General features: G+C 45.2%; 1 protein-coding gene across 2 annotated transcripts in view; it reads left to right on the top strand.

Moving 5' to 3' along the window:
* AGRN (agrin) overlaps nucleotides 1-17399 on the top strand; it is a 400096-nt gene that overhangs the window by 351050 nt on the left and 31647 nt on the right. For both annotated transcript variants that reach the window (XM_033921542.1, XM_033921543.1), the window contains 8 exons: nucleotides 1226-1582; nucleotides 4537-4729; nucleotides 5911-6126; nucleotides 8003-8232; nucleotides 10750-10884; nucleotides 11296-11392; nucleotides 12867-13031; nucleotides 14471-14582. In XM_033921542.1, coding sequence (XP_033777433.1) covers nucleotides 1226-1582; nucleotides 4537-4729; nucleotides 5911-6126; nucleotides 8003-8232; nucleotides 10750-10884; nucleotides 11296-11392; nucleotides 12867-13031; nucleotides 14471-14582 — 1505 coding nt within the window. The remainder of the gene's footprint in view (nucleotides 1-1225; nucleotides 1583-4536; nucleotides 4730-5910; nucleotides 6127-8002; nucleotides 8233-10749; nucleotides 10885-11295; nucleotides 11393-12866; nucleotides 13032-14470; nucleotides 14583-17399) is intronic.

Raw genomic sequence — 17399 nt, 5'->3', positions numbered from 1 at the left:
ACTGTGGTCTGCCTAAACAGAAACAGGAAGTTACGTTGGGCTCTTTAAAATTATGGCAGGAAGGTTCCCACTCCCTCCTGCCATATCTACAACTACTAACCCCCCTCCCAACAAGTACCCCTAACCCCTCCCTCCCCAAACACCCCCAAAAATTTGCCCCGCAGCCACGTCAAAAAAATTTATGGCAGGAAGGTTCCCACTCCCTCCTGCCATCGGTCCTACCCAAAAACTATCGTAACGGCAGGAGGGATGCCAACTCCCTGATGCCACCCCCCTGGATGCCCCCTCCCCACCCCCTCTCCATGTACCTTTAATGGAGCAGGAGGGGTGCTCAATCCCTCCTACTCCAGTGCCTCCCTTGACGAGTCTAAGGCCTTAGGCCATGCCCCGGTGCATTGTGTGATGCAAGGGGTGGGGCCTAAGGCCCTGATTGGCTTGGGCTTCTCCCTTGGGAGGAATGGGAAGAGGCGGGGGGCGGAGAGGAGGAGAGGTGCTGGTGCCCCCACCAATATGGCACCCGGGGTGGACTGTCCCCTCTTAGTATGCCACTGGTGGTATGTCTTGTGCCACACAGGTGTTACAGATCTTAAATAAGTCCTCTGAAACATGCTGTACATTTAAGAGATCTCAGCTGGTCTTTCCCATCACGTTGGTTGTATCTTCCCCACCTTCCAGTGATATTTCGGCTGACAGAATCACAGACACATAGAAAATGATGATTAAGGCCACGTGACCCACCCAGTCTGTCCAGCCACATCATCCGCTATCTTTTCCTCTCCCTAAGAGATCCCACATGCCTGTCCCATGCTTTCTTGAATTCAAATACAGCCTTTGTCTTGACTACCTCCCTTGGGAGCTCGTTCCACATGTCCACCTTTTCTGTGCAGAAGTATTTCATTAGATTTGAATAGGCAGGCATGTATTAAAGATGCCCCTTTATAAAGGGCAAAATGGCCGTTCTGGACATTGGCTTATTTTGGCACCCCCCCCCCCCCCCAATCGATTCTGGTACTGTTTTCCCATAAGAATTTGCAAATTTCAAGAATACCTGCCCTCTGCAGAATTGATCCATCCCTGCAGTCGTGCCCTCCCTCGTCTCCAGCTCATTCTTTTTGATCTGTCCAACGTGTGCCTGAATTATTCATTCTTTCTTGACTGGAAGTTCTCTTCCTGGCTGATGTATGTTGTGTATATATGGTCAGTAAAAACAGGACTTTGCTTTCAGACTGGATTCCTGTGTTATTCACCACCACTACCACCACCACAGCGGCCACTACCAGCACCCTGGCATCCACGGCATCTCCTAGCCGGCTGCTAGCTTCAATCACCACAGCAGCCCATGTACTGTACCCTGCCACCATGGGAAGGCAAACCACGAGGCTGCCTATCACCACCAGGAAACCACTGACCATCACAGCAACTGCAGGGAGAAGGAAGCCCACGCACCAGCCAGCTACCAGCAAGAAACCAACCCGCCCCTGTGACTCCCATCCATGTCTCTATGGTGGCACTTGTGAAGATGATGGAAAGGACTTTTCTTGTACCTGCCCTGCAGGAAAGGGGGGCGCTGTCTGTGAGAAAAGTGAGACACCACCTTAATAAGCCAAAACATAGTAGTCGACTCCATTATGATAAAAGTTTAGATTCTTTCAGGCCAGTAGTATTCAACAGGTGGTTTTTTTTTTGTTTTTTTTTTAAATAAAACACACCAGCCACGGTATAAAAGTATACTCAGGGCTACTAATCCCTATTTCCATATATGAGGTTCAAAATTACAAGCTCAAATTTGGGTGTACACCTAATTTGAGCGGCAGCTTATTTGCAAAACAAGCCAATTAGCATCATTAATTGGGCACTAACAATTATTGGCGCTAGTTGTCAACAATTTAAATTCATGCCTGCATTTTTATCATTTCATATCATTTATAAAGATGGGCATGTAAATTTTTACACGTGACCGAAAAGGGGGTGTGGCCATGGAAGGGACATGGGCGGATTGGGGAGCTCCTAGAATCGCGCGTAGTGTTATAGAGCAATGCAGATCTATGCCTAATTTAGGCACAAGGGTTTACCCCCCAAGTTTCAGTTGGTGTAAATCCTCACGTCCAACATTGGGTGTGGATCCCAGCGCTACGCACTATTCTTCAAAATGGGACCAAACTCAGAGCGCTGTTTATAGAATGGTGCTTAGCGTTCATTTTTATTTTTATTTTTTGCACCTTTGTGTAGTCAACGGCACTGAATATAAGTAGAGAATGCTGAGCTGCAGCGGTTGTTATGGGACTCAAAATCAAAACTTTAAAATGTCCAAAAACCAGTCTAAGTTGGTACTTGGCTATCCTAATACCGATGCCTAAGCCCTTAAATGTAAAGAACCATTCAAAAGTGTCTCTTTAATAAATGATATACCACAGATGTTTAAGGAGGCAAGGCCTAAGACTCATTAGTACATCTCCAAGTAATATTTCAATCACAGATCAGACAACCTCCAGTTTTAATAAGTAAATCTTCTGAAATTCTTATAAAGGGCTTGGAGGAAGGAGTGGCATAGTGGTTAGAGCAACAGCCTCAGCACCCTGAGGTTGTGGGTTCAAATCCCATGCTGCTCCTTGTGACCCTGGGCAAGTCACTCAATCCTCCATTGTCCCAGGTACATTAGATAGAGTGTGAGCCTGTCAGGACAGATAGGGGGAAATGCTTGAGTACCTGATTGTAAACCATATATATATATATATAACTTTGATAGCCAGTATATAACTACCTAAAATAAATAAAAAAAATAACCAATTTAATAACACTTAGGGCCTCTTCTACTAAACTGCGCTAGTGCCGGTTTTAGTGCCGGGAGCTGCGCTGTATGACCCCGCTGCTCCCGACGCTCATAAGAACTCTATGAGCGTCGGGAGCAGCGCGGCTCCCCGTGCTAAAACCGCTAGCGCGGTTTAGTAGAAGAGGGGATTAGGGGGTAATTCATCAAAGTACATTACCACTAAAGATACCCATTATATTTCTATTGGCATCTTTAGTGATTAGCACACGCTAACGTGCTTAACACCCTTTGATGAATTTCACCCCCTTAATACAAAATGGTGTCACAACTTTAAGCTTCATAAAAGCACAATTAATCTTTTGCCTATGCTGACTTAAGGACATAAGAATAGCCTTACTGAGTCAAATCAATGATCTATCTAGCCCAGTCGCCCATCCTCACGGTGGCCAATCCAGGTCACTAGTACCTGGCAAAAACCCAAAGAGTGGCAACATTCCATGCTATCAATCCAGGGCAAGCAGTGGCTTTCCCTACGTCTCTCTCAATAACAGACTATGGACTTTTCTTCCAGGAAATTGTCCAAACCAGCTATGCTAACTGCTCTTACCACAACCTCTGGCAAATGCATTCCAGAGCTTAACTGTCCTCTGAGCGAAAAAATATTTCCTCCTATTGGTTTAAAAGTATTTCATCGAGTGTTTCCTAGTCTTTGTAATTTCTGATGGAGTAAAAAATCGATCCACTTGTACCCGTTCTCCACTCAGAATTTTGTGGACTTCAATCCTATCTCCCCTCAGCCGTCTCTTTTCCAAGCTGAAGAGACCTAACCGTTTTACTCTTTCCTCATACGAGAGGAGTTCCAGCCCCTTTATCGTCTTGGTCGCTTTTCTTTGAACATTACTGTGTATATAAATTTCAGTGGCTAGTGCGTACTCCAGCTTTGGCCATTGTTTTTTTTCTGAGGTCTTTCCTCTTAAAATGCTTGGAGAATATAATTTTAATAAGGGAAATATAATAAGAGACACTTGTGGATGATTTAGTTTGCTTGATTGCCTCTCTCTAGCCAGCTGTGAGGTGATTGCTTTTGTAAAGAGGAGCTTTTTGAGCATAAACAGCCACATTCTATATCAGGCTCAGTGTAGGCCTTGGGCAGAAGCCATATCCTCATAATTACTAGTAGAGAATGACACGGTGACAAAATTCATCACCGTTCCCGTCCCCGCGGATAACCGCGGGAAACCATCTTCATGTCATTCTTTAAAGAGAGAGGGAAGAATCAGAATATGAATGGCCACAACCACTGACCCGCAAGCTTTGCTTTGAAGAATGCTGGTGTTGAAGGACTGAGGTTGAAACAGACACTACAGAATGACAGTCTCTGGTATCCAGAGCAGATATTGTGATGTCATAATGCCTCATTCCAGCAGTGCCTAAGAGCCAATCACATCAGTGATGTCACAATGGCTTCATTATCCTTGGCTCCCATAAGAATCAGAGTATGAATGGCCACAATCACTGCTTTGAAGAATGCTGGTGTAGAAGGACTGAGGTTGAAATAGACACGGGAAAATGACATGGGATTATTTCCTGCGGTTATCCGCGGGGAAGGGAACGGTGATGAATTTTGTCACCGTGTCATTCTCTAATTACTAGCATTTTGGATGATGTAAATGCCCTGGGAATGAGACATTTTCGAAGCCTGCTCCTGTTGTAAAATACACAGAGAACATGCACCACACTTACACCTTCTTTCTCTCCCATCTTAGCTATCCAGTACTTCATTCCCAGCTTCGGTGGGAAGTCCTACCTTGCATTCACGGTTCTGAAGGCCTATCACACAGTGCGCATCGCCATGGAGTTCAGGGCCCTGGAGCTCAGTGGCCTGCTGCTCTATAATGGGCAAAACCGTGGCAAGGACTTTATCTCCCTGGCATTGGTCGGTGGATTTGTGGAACTCAGGTAGGGAGAAATCCCACTGATAATAGGTAGAATGGCATCTTTCTAGATTTACCACATAGTGTGATAATTAATCATCGATAGGTCAGGGTAGGAGGCAGAAGTTTCATGGGTACAGTAATTGGGTAGCTTAATGGGTCCTGCCTAATCATTAATAAGGGGGAAAGTTATCAATTTGAGCTACTTTAAGATGTTATTTTAATGTTGACTCTAATTTTTGTACGTGGGGCCACTGAAAAGTTCTGAGCCCCGCCAAAAAGAGAATGATGTGGAGCCATGAAACTTATTCCATGCTTTTCTTGACACTTTTCGTTTCAATGATATGAAATGAAATGAAAAGTGTCAAGAGAAGTGTGGAATAACTTGTAAGTTTCATGGCTCCGCATCATTCTCATCTTGGTTGGGCTGAGAACTTTCCAGCAGTCCCTCTGATGTCATAATGCCTCATTCCACCAATGCCTAAGAGCCAGCCTTATTGGTGAAGTCACAATGGCTTGGTTTCCCTGTTCTTGTGCCCATTTACTAGATGCATTTATCTCATTAAAACAAAAAAAGTGTCAAGAGAAGTGTGGAATAACTTGTAAGTTTCATGGCTCCACATCATTCTCTTCTTAGTTGGGCTGAAAACTTTTCAGCGGCCCCTCGTACCTAGGTCTTATTGCATAAAATGGGACCTGTTCTAAAATAGCATGAGTTAGTGGTAAAATAACATATCTTAATTGGGAGCTCACGTTGATAACTTCCCTCCTTAGTGTGAAGTGTTTCACTCTCTGGTAACCAGAGCTGATATTATGATGTCATAATGCCGCATTCCACAGGTGTCTAAGAGCCATCTTCATCAGTGATGCCACAATAGCTTGATTGCCCTTTGCTTGGCTCACTTTTATTACATAGAGCAGTGATGTTAATTTCTTTTTTCTTTAATTAAGGGAGGAAGTTATTAATGTGGGTATGGGGGGGGGGTTATTTTAAAGTTAACCCCAGTTATTGTAACTAGGTCTCTTGCATAAAATAGCACAAGTTAGTGGCAGAATAACCCATCTTAACGGTAGTCCACGTTGATTGTTGATAGCTACACCCCTTAACTTGCACCCCATAGCTGATGGAACTAATGGGTATAATCTCTTTGCCAACTAAAGAAGCTCAGTAGTGAAATCAAGTCTGAATGCTTTGTCTGGTTTCAGGTTTAACACAGGCTCTGGCCCAGGCGTCATCACCAGTAAAGTCTCCATTCAGCCTGGCAAGTGGCACCAGCTGGTGGTGAGTAGAAACCGCCGCAGTGGCATGCTGTCAGTGGATGGGGAGCCTCACGTTAATGGAGAGAGCCCACCTGGCACTGATGGGCTGAACCTTGACTCTGACCTCTTCCTGGGAGGGGCACCGGAGGACCAAATCCCCCTGTAAGTAGTATGATGTGGGCTGCTTATTTATAGAGGAGTATATTTAGTGCTGCTGATTTTAGTTGTTAAGTTTCTAGGTGTTTGGCACTAAAAATCCAAATTTTGATGGCTCTGTATCACAAAATTCGATTCTAGAAACATTTATAGGTGAATTCTGTTTTTCACTTTTATTAGTAAAATGTAAAGTTATCTCAGTCCCTCTAATTCTCAGCATACTTTCTGTAATCTCCTCACCATGCACAATAATCAGACACGTTCTGTCTCTCAGTTCTTCTTCTGGTGGGGCCTACACAACCAAACCGTATATCACAAATAACAAATCCACATTAAACACATTTCTGTGCACATCTGCTATTCTAAACATGACTGTAGGGGTGGTGGAGACAGAGACTGTGTCTGATTTTAAGAAAGCCTGGGATAGGAACATGGGATCTCTTAGAAAGAGGAAGAGATCATTTTTACTGCGATTGGATGGGCAGACTGGATGGGCTATTTGGCCTTTATCTGCCATCATGTTTCTATGTCCTTATAAAGTAAGATACCTGGACTCATTGCTCCTTATAGGCAGGCTTTTCTTTCCCTGTCCTTTGATTCTGATTTCTCAGTGGCAGCCAGTTAGGCCTCACACCTTGCTGGCTCCCACTCCTTCTGTCCCAGAAAAAAAGAGATGCACACAGCACCATGGCTGCCGCCTCCTGAGGCCTGCCAACAGAAGAAGACAGTATGACCGTGACCACTGCCGCAGCCACCTCCTTATCCTGTCAAAACTGGCATTGCAGAAGAACATAAGAAGTGCCATCTCCGGAACAGACCCTAGGTCCATCAAGTCCGGCGATCCGCACACATGGAGGCCCCGGCAGGTGTACCCTGGCAAAGTATTAGTTCCCATATCACTCTAAGCTTCTCATAAGAGATGCTTATCTAGCTTACCCTTACCTATGTCACCTTAAGCCACTCATAAGGAAGTGTACCTCTAACTTACCCTTAAACCCTAGAACGGTGGATTCCGCAATTACCTCTTCTGGGAGAGCATTCCAGGTTTCCACCACTCGTTGCGTGAAGCAGAACTTCCTGATATTTGTCCTGAACCTGTCCCCCCCTTACCTTTAGTCCATGTCCTCTTGTCCTTGTCACATTGGACATTGTAAATAGTTTTTTATCCTGCTCTATTTGGTCGATTTCTTTCAGTATTTTGAAAGTCTCGATCATATCCCCTCGCAGTCTTCTCTTCTCAAGGGAGAACAATCCCAGTCTCTTAAGTCGTTCCTCATATTCCAAGTTCTCCATGCCCTTTATTAGCTTCGTTGCTCGTCTCTGCACCCTCTCGAGTACTTTTAAATCCTCCATCTGTGACCCCCTCAACTCTGTTGCAGCAAGAAAAGCAGATTCTGCTGTGATGTGTAACGTTGATGATGTCATCCAGGTCACAGCAGGAAGAATGATTTTCAATGTTTTTCGGATGTACACAGAAAACCCAACTTCCCTATTGGGGTGTTTTATTGGGGTTTTCCCGTTGTAACTGACAACCAGAAGCCCTAAATATATTGCATTAATCTGGCAGCATCAATAAAACAAAATTATTATAATTGAGATTACGTGCATGCAGTGCTAATTGCTGTAACCTGAGAAACTGTGTAGAGTTTTCAAAGCTGAAACAGATGATGTGTATTTACTAACCATGAGGAAATCTGGTGCTCAGAAAATATCATCAGGTTTTCTTTAATCTGAAAGCTGTGCTGACCTGAGGTGGCCATTGGCTGCTGCTGTTTTAACAATTCTTATCAATATACTTGTACTGACTAAGAAAGCTGACCAGTACTTAGGGCTGGATTATACTTAGTATTAGTTTTTACATGCTCATACTTTTCTTCCACAGTGTGGCAGAACGCACTTCTGTGACCTCCGGCCTGAAGGGCTGCATCCGGCTTCTAGATGTCAACAACCAAGTGTATGACCTGCAGGAGAAAGGGGCAGATGTAATGTATGGCAGAGGGGTGGGTGAGTGTGGTAACAATCCCTGCCACCCTCACCCCTGCCACAACGGTGGCGTGTGTCACATCAAGGAGGCAGAGATGTTCCATTGCGAGTGCCTGAATGGATTCACAGGTGAGAGCCACAGCCACACAATAAGAATAGCCGTACTGGGTCGGACCAATCAAGCCCAGTAGCCCGTTCTCACGGTGGCCAATCCAGGTTCCTAGTACCTGGCCAAAACCCAAGGGGTAACAACATTCCATTCAGAATCCTAAAGAATAGCAAAATTCCAGAATCCCAAAGAGTAACAAAAAATTCCGGAACCCCAAAAAGTAGCAACATTCCATTCTACCGATCCAGGGCAAGCAGTGGCTTCCCCATGCCTTTCTCAATAACATACTATGGACTTTTCCTTCAGGAAATTGTCCAAACCTTTCTTAAAACTTTTGTGAGAGAAGGGAGCAAGAGCCACAGCCAGGCATTTCTCTGTGGAAAGCCGAGAACCATGGCCACATAATGCTCTTTGGAGGGCAGGTAAAAGCCGTGACCACGTGATGCTTCATTGGAGGGGCTTTGTTGTGCTTGCTGTAATAACAAAGATTCATTGCTGTTAGCCGAGAAGCCCTGAGGTATTTTATCAGCAGGAAATGGGGAGTGTGTGGTGCAGCGGTTAGAACTACAGCCTCAGCACCCTGCCCCTGTGGGTTCAAATCCCACGCTGTTCCTTGTGACCCTGGGCAAGTCACTTAATCCCTCCATTGCCCCAGGTACATTAGATAGAGTATGAGCCCACTGGGACAGAAGGAAAAAATGCTTGAGTACATGAATGTAAACCACGTGGAGGGGCATAATCAAAAGAAACATCTAAGCCCGTTTTCGCCTAAGTCGCAAGTTGTCCAAAGTCAGATACAACTTAGGACACATTTTTAAAAAATACGCCCAAAATTTTTTTTTTTCCCCGAAAATCATCTAACTATACGTCCAGCCGTCTGATCATCCAAGCTGCTAAATCGTCCATCTTTATACCACATTTTCATCCAAATATTCATCCAAGTCAAAAACACCTAGAATAAGCCCTGTTGGACGTGGGAGGGGTCAGCAAAGTGATGGACACCCAGACATGGCACCTGAATAGTGGGGTAACTTACAGGGCACTGCTGTGAACTTCACAAAAAGGGTGCCCCATAAACATCTCACTACAGCTCCCTTATAGGTCATGAAGAGCCCCCCCAAAATATACTATACCCACCTGTCTACAACCCCAATAGCCCTTATGGCTGCAGGAGCCACTTATATAGCAGTACAAAAGGGTTTGGGGGTTTTTTGGGGAATGCACATGTTTCACCATGAATGCAGTGATTACAGTGGCTTATGGGCCTGGGTCCTCCTCTCCATGGGTCCCTAACCCACCCCCAAGATGACTTAAGTCACCTCTGTGCAGCTCTACTAGGCTTTCCTATGACAGGCTGCCAGGTGCTGATGTTCTGGAGGCAGATATTTAAAGTTGTGATTACGATTTTTATGGGGGTGGGGGAGGTCGGTGATCACTGGGGTAATGTGTGGAGGTTTGTACTATGTGTTTGCAGTGCTTATCTGGTCACTTTATATAATTTTTTGTGACTTAGGCCATTTAAAACATGGTCTAAGTCACAACGTCCAAGTTCCATCTAGGCGGTGTGAAAGTTTTGGTTATACATTCAGTATGTCTAAGTCTAGCACGGCCCGCCCAAATCCCGCCCTTGACACTCCTCCTGAAACGCCCCTTTTAGCTCTAGTCGTTCAGCGGCACTGGGAAGGCCTAGGTCATCTATAAACACGTCCAAAACCCGTTTCGATTATCGGCACGTGGACGTCTTTCGTTTATGATCGTCCAAGTGCCGACTTAGGCCAGTTTTTGGACGTTTTTCTCTTTCGATTAGGAACCCCTTAAGCTATAAGTGTAGATAAATACTAAAAACAAATAAATTACTTTGTGACAGACAGTAAACTTATTTATTTGTACAAATTTTATATACTGCCCATTGCAAAATGGTGCTTCTTAGAGGTTTACAATTGTATCATAAAAAAAAGGAAGAGAGAAAATTAGGGAAATGAAAATACATGTATATTGTTCTGTCCAGACTGCATTTCTGTGATTTCCTCTTCCCGAAAAGTACTATTTGTGGATAGCTGGGAGTAATAAATTCTGAAAACAAGCCAAAAAAGTCACCAAATTGGTCCACAGGAAAAAGTGGAAACCAAGAACAAGGGAAACTGTGGAGACGATGGACTTGATGTAAAAGTTTTAACAAATAAAAGCCTACGGGAGACAAGGCTTCCTCGTCAGTGCCTTAAGCCCTTCTGGACTTCCCTAACCCCAAAGTTCCCAGTTACAAGTGATGGTCAGTTTTCAGCATCGTGTTCTGTTGCTTGTCTCTGGGACTGGTGGCTATTTTCTATTCTGGCGAGGATCCCAGAAGAGGGTTATCCATTACCGAAACAGGGGTCGTATCGGGTCCGCACCACAATTCTCCACTGTGTGTTATACGGATTTACAAATTTGTCTGCATCGCTTTTATTGGTGAAGACTAGTGGTAAATCCTGAGCATTTTGTGAACTGAAGATTATAAGGACATATGGGGGATAAGATTCCTGCTTCCTTCTTTTCAGGAGCCACCTGCGCTGATGAGAAAAACCCCTGCGAACCCAACCCGTGCCATGTCTCTGCCACCTGCCTGGTGCTGCCAGAGGGAGGAGCCAAGTGTGAATGCCCCATGGGAAGGGAAGGAAGACTTTGTGAGAAAGGTATCTGTGGGGAAACAGAACCCCCTTTTCTTTCCACAGATCAGGGGATAAGAAGCAAATGTGACCTTTGGCATTAATTGAACCCAGTGGGTGGGGGTCTTAGAGTAGGTTAAATGGGTAAGCTGGCTGATGGGGCGAGGAAGGGGTGTACAGGCTGGCCAGTGGGGCTGAGGCAAGGTGAACAGGCAGGGTGAATGAGGATGCGGTTGGGCTTTGGGTTAATCAGGCCAGTCAGTGGTTGATGGTGTCGAGGTTAGCTGGCCTCTTGTAGCAACCACATCAGAGTGAGGAATCTCCTAGTGAAGAGTCTCCTCTCAACAGAGCTGCTCCTGTGGGCAAGTAGATTACAGTATTGGGAGGGCTGAATCTGAAGATGCTAATGTTTGTGCCTTTCTTGGTTTCCTTTCACAGTGATTGAGCAGGACCAGACTCTACCCTTTCTGCCAGAATTCAATGGATTCTCTCACTTAGAACTGAAGGGGCTTCAGACCTTTGTGACCGATCTCCAGTAAGTATGAGGGCTCCCATCGGGAAAGAACAGGAAAGGAACATTTGGAGGCGAGGGTAAGGGTGGGTTTTTCAGACTTAGCTCTTGTGGGGAGTTTTCTTACTGAAGCATTTTGACTCCTCTGTCTACTCCATTTGTAACAAATTTACAGTACCATCGTGCCACATCCTTTTCTCTTGCTTCTTCCTGCTCTGGGTCATTCCACCGTATTGCTGTGGAAGGAGAAGAGGGGTTTTTTTTTTTTTAGTCAGACATGAATTTTAGTGTGGCAAAAACTGTCCCAGTTATCTCTTCAGTCATATGATATTTATGATGCCTATTGTACCTGAGTACAACTCACCTTCCTTATCATCATCTCCAGACCATTCCCGATGAGTGGGTTTATGCCCTCCTACCAGCAGATGGGGACACTGAGATCTAGCAAATGACATCACCTTATTAGGTCCTGTGCAGCCCTAAGCCACTCAGTATTTCTCAGTCTCCTCAGCAGATGGTAGGTGAATAGTGCATAGAGAATAACACATTGACAGAATTTGTCACCATCCCCGTCCCTGCAGATAACTGCAGAAAACCATTCCATGTCATTATTTAGTGTCTATCTCAACTTCAGTCTTTCTACATTAGCATTCTTCAATGCAAGGCTTGAGGGTCAGTGGCTGTGCCCATTCATACTCTGGTTCTTATGTGAGCCAAGCACAGGATAATGAAGCCATTGTGACATCACTGTTGAGGTTGGCTCGTAGGCATTGATGGAGTGAGGCTTTATGACATCACAATCTCAGCCCTGGAATGTTGCTACTCTTTGGGTTTCTGGCAGGTACTTGTGATCTGAATTGGTCACTGTTGGAAACTGGGTTTGATGGGCCTTTGGTCTGTCCCAGTATGGCAACGCTTATGGGCTTATGTTCTAACCATCCAATGTCATTCTTCAGTGTCTATCTCAACCTCAGTGCTTGAACACCAGCATTCTTCAATGCAAGGTTTGAGGATCAGTGCCATTCATACTCTGATTCTTCCCTCTCTCCTTAAAGAATGACAAGGGGATGTTTTCCCATGGTTACCCGCGGGAACAGGGATGGTGACAAATTGAGACCTGCCCTTTTTTAAAAAAAAAAAACAAAAACCAGGGTTTGCCCTTTCAGCTCAATTTAAAAAAAAAACCCAACAACCCTGGTGAGAGATTTGCTCTGTCAGACAAAAATTGAAAGAAAAAGGCGTGAACCAAAACCAAATAAATAAATAATCCAAAAGCTGGTGAAGAGGCTTGTGCTTTCTAATGCCTAGTTAAATCCAGTAGAAAGACAATTCTTCTGGTCATATTCCCACACTGCAGTTTTGTCACATTTATTTGATTAGGGGGTAAGGGTGAGATATTTCAGTCTCTAGGTTTTCAGTGCCGGCTGGGAGTTGAGTAGGTAGGACTGGGAGCAAAAGTGGCACCAGTGTGACTAGTGCAATGGGCTCTTTGTTCCAGGGACAAATTGTCTATGGAAGTCGTGTTCCTGACCAGGAATCCGAGTGGACTCATCTTCTACAACGGACAAAAAACGGATGGCAGAGGGGACTTTGTTTCTCTGGCTCTGCACAATGGGCATCTGGAGTACAGATATGACCTGGGGAAGGGAGCTGCAGTCATCAAGTAAGAACCTCCTGGAGATGGGCTAGCAGAAGCCCTCCACGGTCCGGACCAGGTCTTTTCATGTGACTTCCCATTTGAGTCTGTGTGTTGAATGTGTAGGGAGGTCATCTGCTTTTCAATGCTCAGGGCTTTGGTGGTTTTCCTAGACTTGGGGCCTATCTTTTTGCTTACAAAGTGCCTTTGCTAGGTATCAATGCCTTAAAAGGTCATACATTGGAGGGGAGGGTCTTGAATACTAAATGACCTTTCTCCCCTGTGCCTGGTTTCCATTGACTTTAATTCATAAAGACTAACTTTTTCGGCCAATTCGTTGCAATGCCTGGTGCCTAGTTTCCTAGGCTTCGGAAAAGAGGGATCCACAGGTGCCATGGCATCAACAAAAATTCTTCCCATCCTACCGTGAGTTATATATTTCCATACCTACCTCCCCAGGGCTACAACAAACAACATAACTGCAAAAGCATTGCGGCTGACTGGTGCATGATCAAGATCTGCCAGCTTCCACCCGCTCAAAATAATTTGTGAGTGTGTGGAATGTTTGAGCAAGGGAGTGTAAGGTGGCAGGTCTTGCTCAAGGCCCCACCCCAGTCAACACAATGTCGGTCCTGTCAGAGGAGCCAACTTTTCAGAACGATTGGGGTTGCTAATCCTAACCAAAATGACTCCTCCCTGGACACAGTTAAAGAGTTTGTTCAATAGTGGGGGTGATCAAGCACCCACAGAGCTGGCTCCTGTGTATTCTGTTATACCAACTGTAGTGTTGCCATCCCAGGGAAGGGAGGTAAAAAAATAACTTGGGGGGGAGGTGCAGTCAAAGGGAAGAATAAAGATGCTGGACACTAGGGGGGGGACAGAAGAAGAGAGATGATGAAAAGAGGAGAAGATAGGGAAGGAGAGAGATGTTGGACACCATGGGAAGAGGGCCTTGGTATGGTTGAACGGGAAGGAGAGAAATGCTGCACGGGGGGGGGGGGGGGTGAGTAGAGGGCTTTAAGAGGTATGGAAGGAGAGAACTGCTGGGGAATTTAAAGGTAAGGGAAAGGGGGGGAAAGATCAATGGGATAATAGATAAGGGAAGAGGAGATGCTGAAGTTTTGAGCAGAGCTGGGATGGAGCTTGAGCCCTTCTAACCAAAAAGGCATTCCATTGCTCCTGCCCAGCTGTTCATTCCTCATGACCTGCTGAATGTTGCTACCTGATGTGATAGACATATTTCCAGCCTGGTCTCTCTTATATCCTTTGCCATCACGTGAAAGAGAATCGCAGTAGCCGTCGGAACACCGTGAAGGCCTCAGTGATCTTATGTGACGGTGTTGCTGGTGCAGGTTTCTGCAACTCATTCTCACCGGATGCAGCAGAGTAGGTGGGAATGAGACCACTGGGCTCAGGTACCCCCAGAATCGTGCACTGATCTCTTATTTCATTGTTCCTTTCTCCAGGAGCAAAGAGCGAATCGCACTGGACACCTGGGTCAGCGTGTCCCTGGAACGCAGTGGCCGGAAGGGCCTCATGAGCATCAGCAACGGAGAGCAGATCACAGGAGAGTCACCTGTGAGTTTTGAGGGCATTCCTGCCCTACCACGACTTAAACATCTATTAGAGGAGCACAGCAATGCAGACCTTCAATGGGTACCCCTCCCCTCTGTCTGTGCTGTGAAAGTGGCATTGGCACATGCAGCCAAAGTCCATGGAAGGCCATTGTGGATGTAAAGTGGCAGTCATCCCTTTCCATGGGGGTAACCTGTAAAGCAGGTGTTAACTTACCTATTCTCACAAGTAACTTGAGTAATAGTGTATACGTATATATGTGCGCACATATGCATTTAAAATGTCAAAATTCTGCGTTAGCATCTTGTAAATATGCGTCTATCTTACATAGCACATATTTGACAGATGGGCGCATACATAGGCAGCGTCTGGGCAGAGCACAGGGGCAGGCCTCACATTTATGCGCGTAACTTATAGGACACTATAAGTTATTTGCATATCTCCAGCCTTTAGGCCGAAGCATTTATTTCAGTTTTGTGGCTGGCCTAAGCTAGGCCATAAGGCTCCAGGAAAAGGAGGATGGATTGAGACATCCGGGTTTTACTTCCATTGCTTTCAATGGAAGTAACACACGGATATCTCCATCCATCCATCTTTTTTCTGGAGCCATAGGGTAACCCTAATCTTAGGGCTTGTGCCTAACGTCATACACACATATACTGTATACCCAGTTGCACTCGTAAACTATAAAGGAAGCAAGCAGCTATTTTCTTTTATAGAATAAATGCCTAAATGTAGACACAGTGTTAGAGAAAGTCCACTAATGTGTCTGTTCCGCAGCCTATGAGAGAGAGTGGCAAAGAGAGTGGCACAGAATGGCTGTACCCTGCGGGACGGGGGGTGGGGAAGGCTGTGTAATACACACATTGTTCCTGCGTGATATTCTGCAATAGACCAGGGAAGGCAACATCAGACTAGTTTCAAATCAAATATCCTTGACTGCTCTGCGTCCTCCTCTGTCCTTTCTCTGGACTCTACCAAGCCCAAGCTCTGACCCCTGTGAACAAGGCAGCTGCCTCATCCCAGAGCAATTTTATGCCTAGCAGAGTTCACACATTTGAGTTCCTTTACCTTCCTGGTACTGATGTGCTCTGAACTGCCACTAGCAGAACCCCCAGCTCTCCACTTGTGTTGCTTATCCCTCCCCTGGACCCCATTACCCTTCCTTTCCGCCTCAATGCATTGTTAATATGGTTATTTTAATTGTCGCAGAATGCTTTGCACTTTGCATGTGAATAGTTTCACTGATTTGCACATTTTTCTCTCTTGGTCTCTTGCCTCTCCTCTCTCTCTGGCTCCCTCCTCTCTTATGTGCTTTCCGGATTTCAGAAATCCCGTAAGGTAAAGATCCAATTTTGCTTCTAAACTCTCATCCCATCTTCCATGTCCATCTCTCCGTTTCCTCCATGTAAGCAGAAGGGTCACCACGTCACTTACCAACTGACTCCATCTTCAGATAGAGACTAGACAATTACATTCTGTTTCACATCTTATTCCAGCTACTAAACTCTTGCTGCTCCAATGATTCCCTCATCTTTGCTCATTAGATAGTAATTACTCTTGTTTGTGGGTTTACTATGAGATGTCTCATAGCACCTCATTTGCTGCTCATGTGTAGTGGATATGCTCCTATTAACTAATTAGTAGCTTCCATCTCCTTGTGTGTTAAATCCTTTTGTTTCTGTATGAGTCTCTCATGCAAACTTGTGATGTGGTAACCTCTGGCATCCAGAGAAACGGAAAGAACTATTTTTTTTTTCCAGGTTATGAGAAGTTTATGGCTATTTATTTTAAACTGGCCAGAATGAGGGGTGGGGTCAGAGAGTGGGGGGGGGTCAATATGCAACCAACCACCGCCGGCGTTATAATATGCCTCAAAATTCAATGCTGGGCCATGTCTGGGCTTCACCATTGAATTTCTGGGTTTGCAGAGTCGGCTAACACGTAGCCAGTTACGTGTGCTATTCTACGCTTAATCGGTGTTGGCCAAGTGCTGACTCCATCCCTGGAAATCCTTCAGAATAGCCAATTTTGAGTTCAGGGCTCACTGGTTGTGTTCAGCAGCCTTAACCAATTAAGTGATGCTGAAAATGAGCGGTTAGTCCCGAACAGGCGATTTAACCGGCCAGGAGCCATTTCTACCCAGTTAAATCGCTTTGAATATTGACCCTGGTGATTTTATGTTTGTGTGTAAAAAGTCTCTTATACAGTTAGTCCCTGTCTAAAGATAAGTACAAGCCAGCTTGTACTTGTAGAATTGACGTGGTCAGGGGAGGAGTTTGGGTAGGATCACGATTTAACACATGCATTTTATAAAATATGCACTTATCTGATGCACTGGCATTTAGGCCTGTGCCCGAGCAGACAAAAAAACATCATTGTCCACAGTCTAGATGCTATTTCTGCAAGATTTGTGCTAATATTTCATATAGACATCTATAGGGCAATCCTACACTAGGCATCAAAATGTAGGGACCACAGGGGGGCGCACTAGCTCCAGTTCTGTAATGACTTTAGGGCATACCTAAGCCATAGTAGAATACTAGTTCAAAGCTACAGTGGCACACCGACATTTAGACATTCCACCAGGGGCTGGTGCGAATTGAGACACTTGAGTGCACCACGTAACGCACACAACTGGTAATATTCTGTAAGCTCCACACATCACTTGGCAACATGCTCATGACCTGCCCATGCTACGCCTCACAGTTCTGGCGTGTACTTTATAGAAGAGAGTCTGGCAGTTAAGCGTGCAGCGTCATTGAGCAAGTAATAGTATTCTATAACCTATGAGTATATTTAGTGCCTAACTCTGGACAC

The sequence above is a fragment of the Geotrypetes seraphini genome, chromosome 15, assembly GCF_902459505.1.
Source record: "Geotrypetes seraphini chromosome 15, aGeoSer1.1, whole genome shotgun sequence".
Lineage (NCBI taxonomy): Eukaryota > Metazoa > Chordata > Amphibia > Gymnophiona > Dermophiidae > Geotrypetes > Geotrypetes seraphini.
This window is presented reverse-complemented; position numbering and strand designations above follow the sequence as displayed.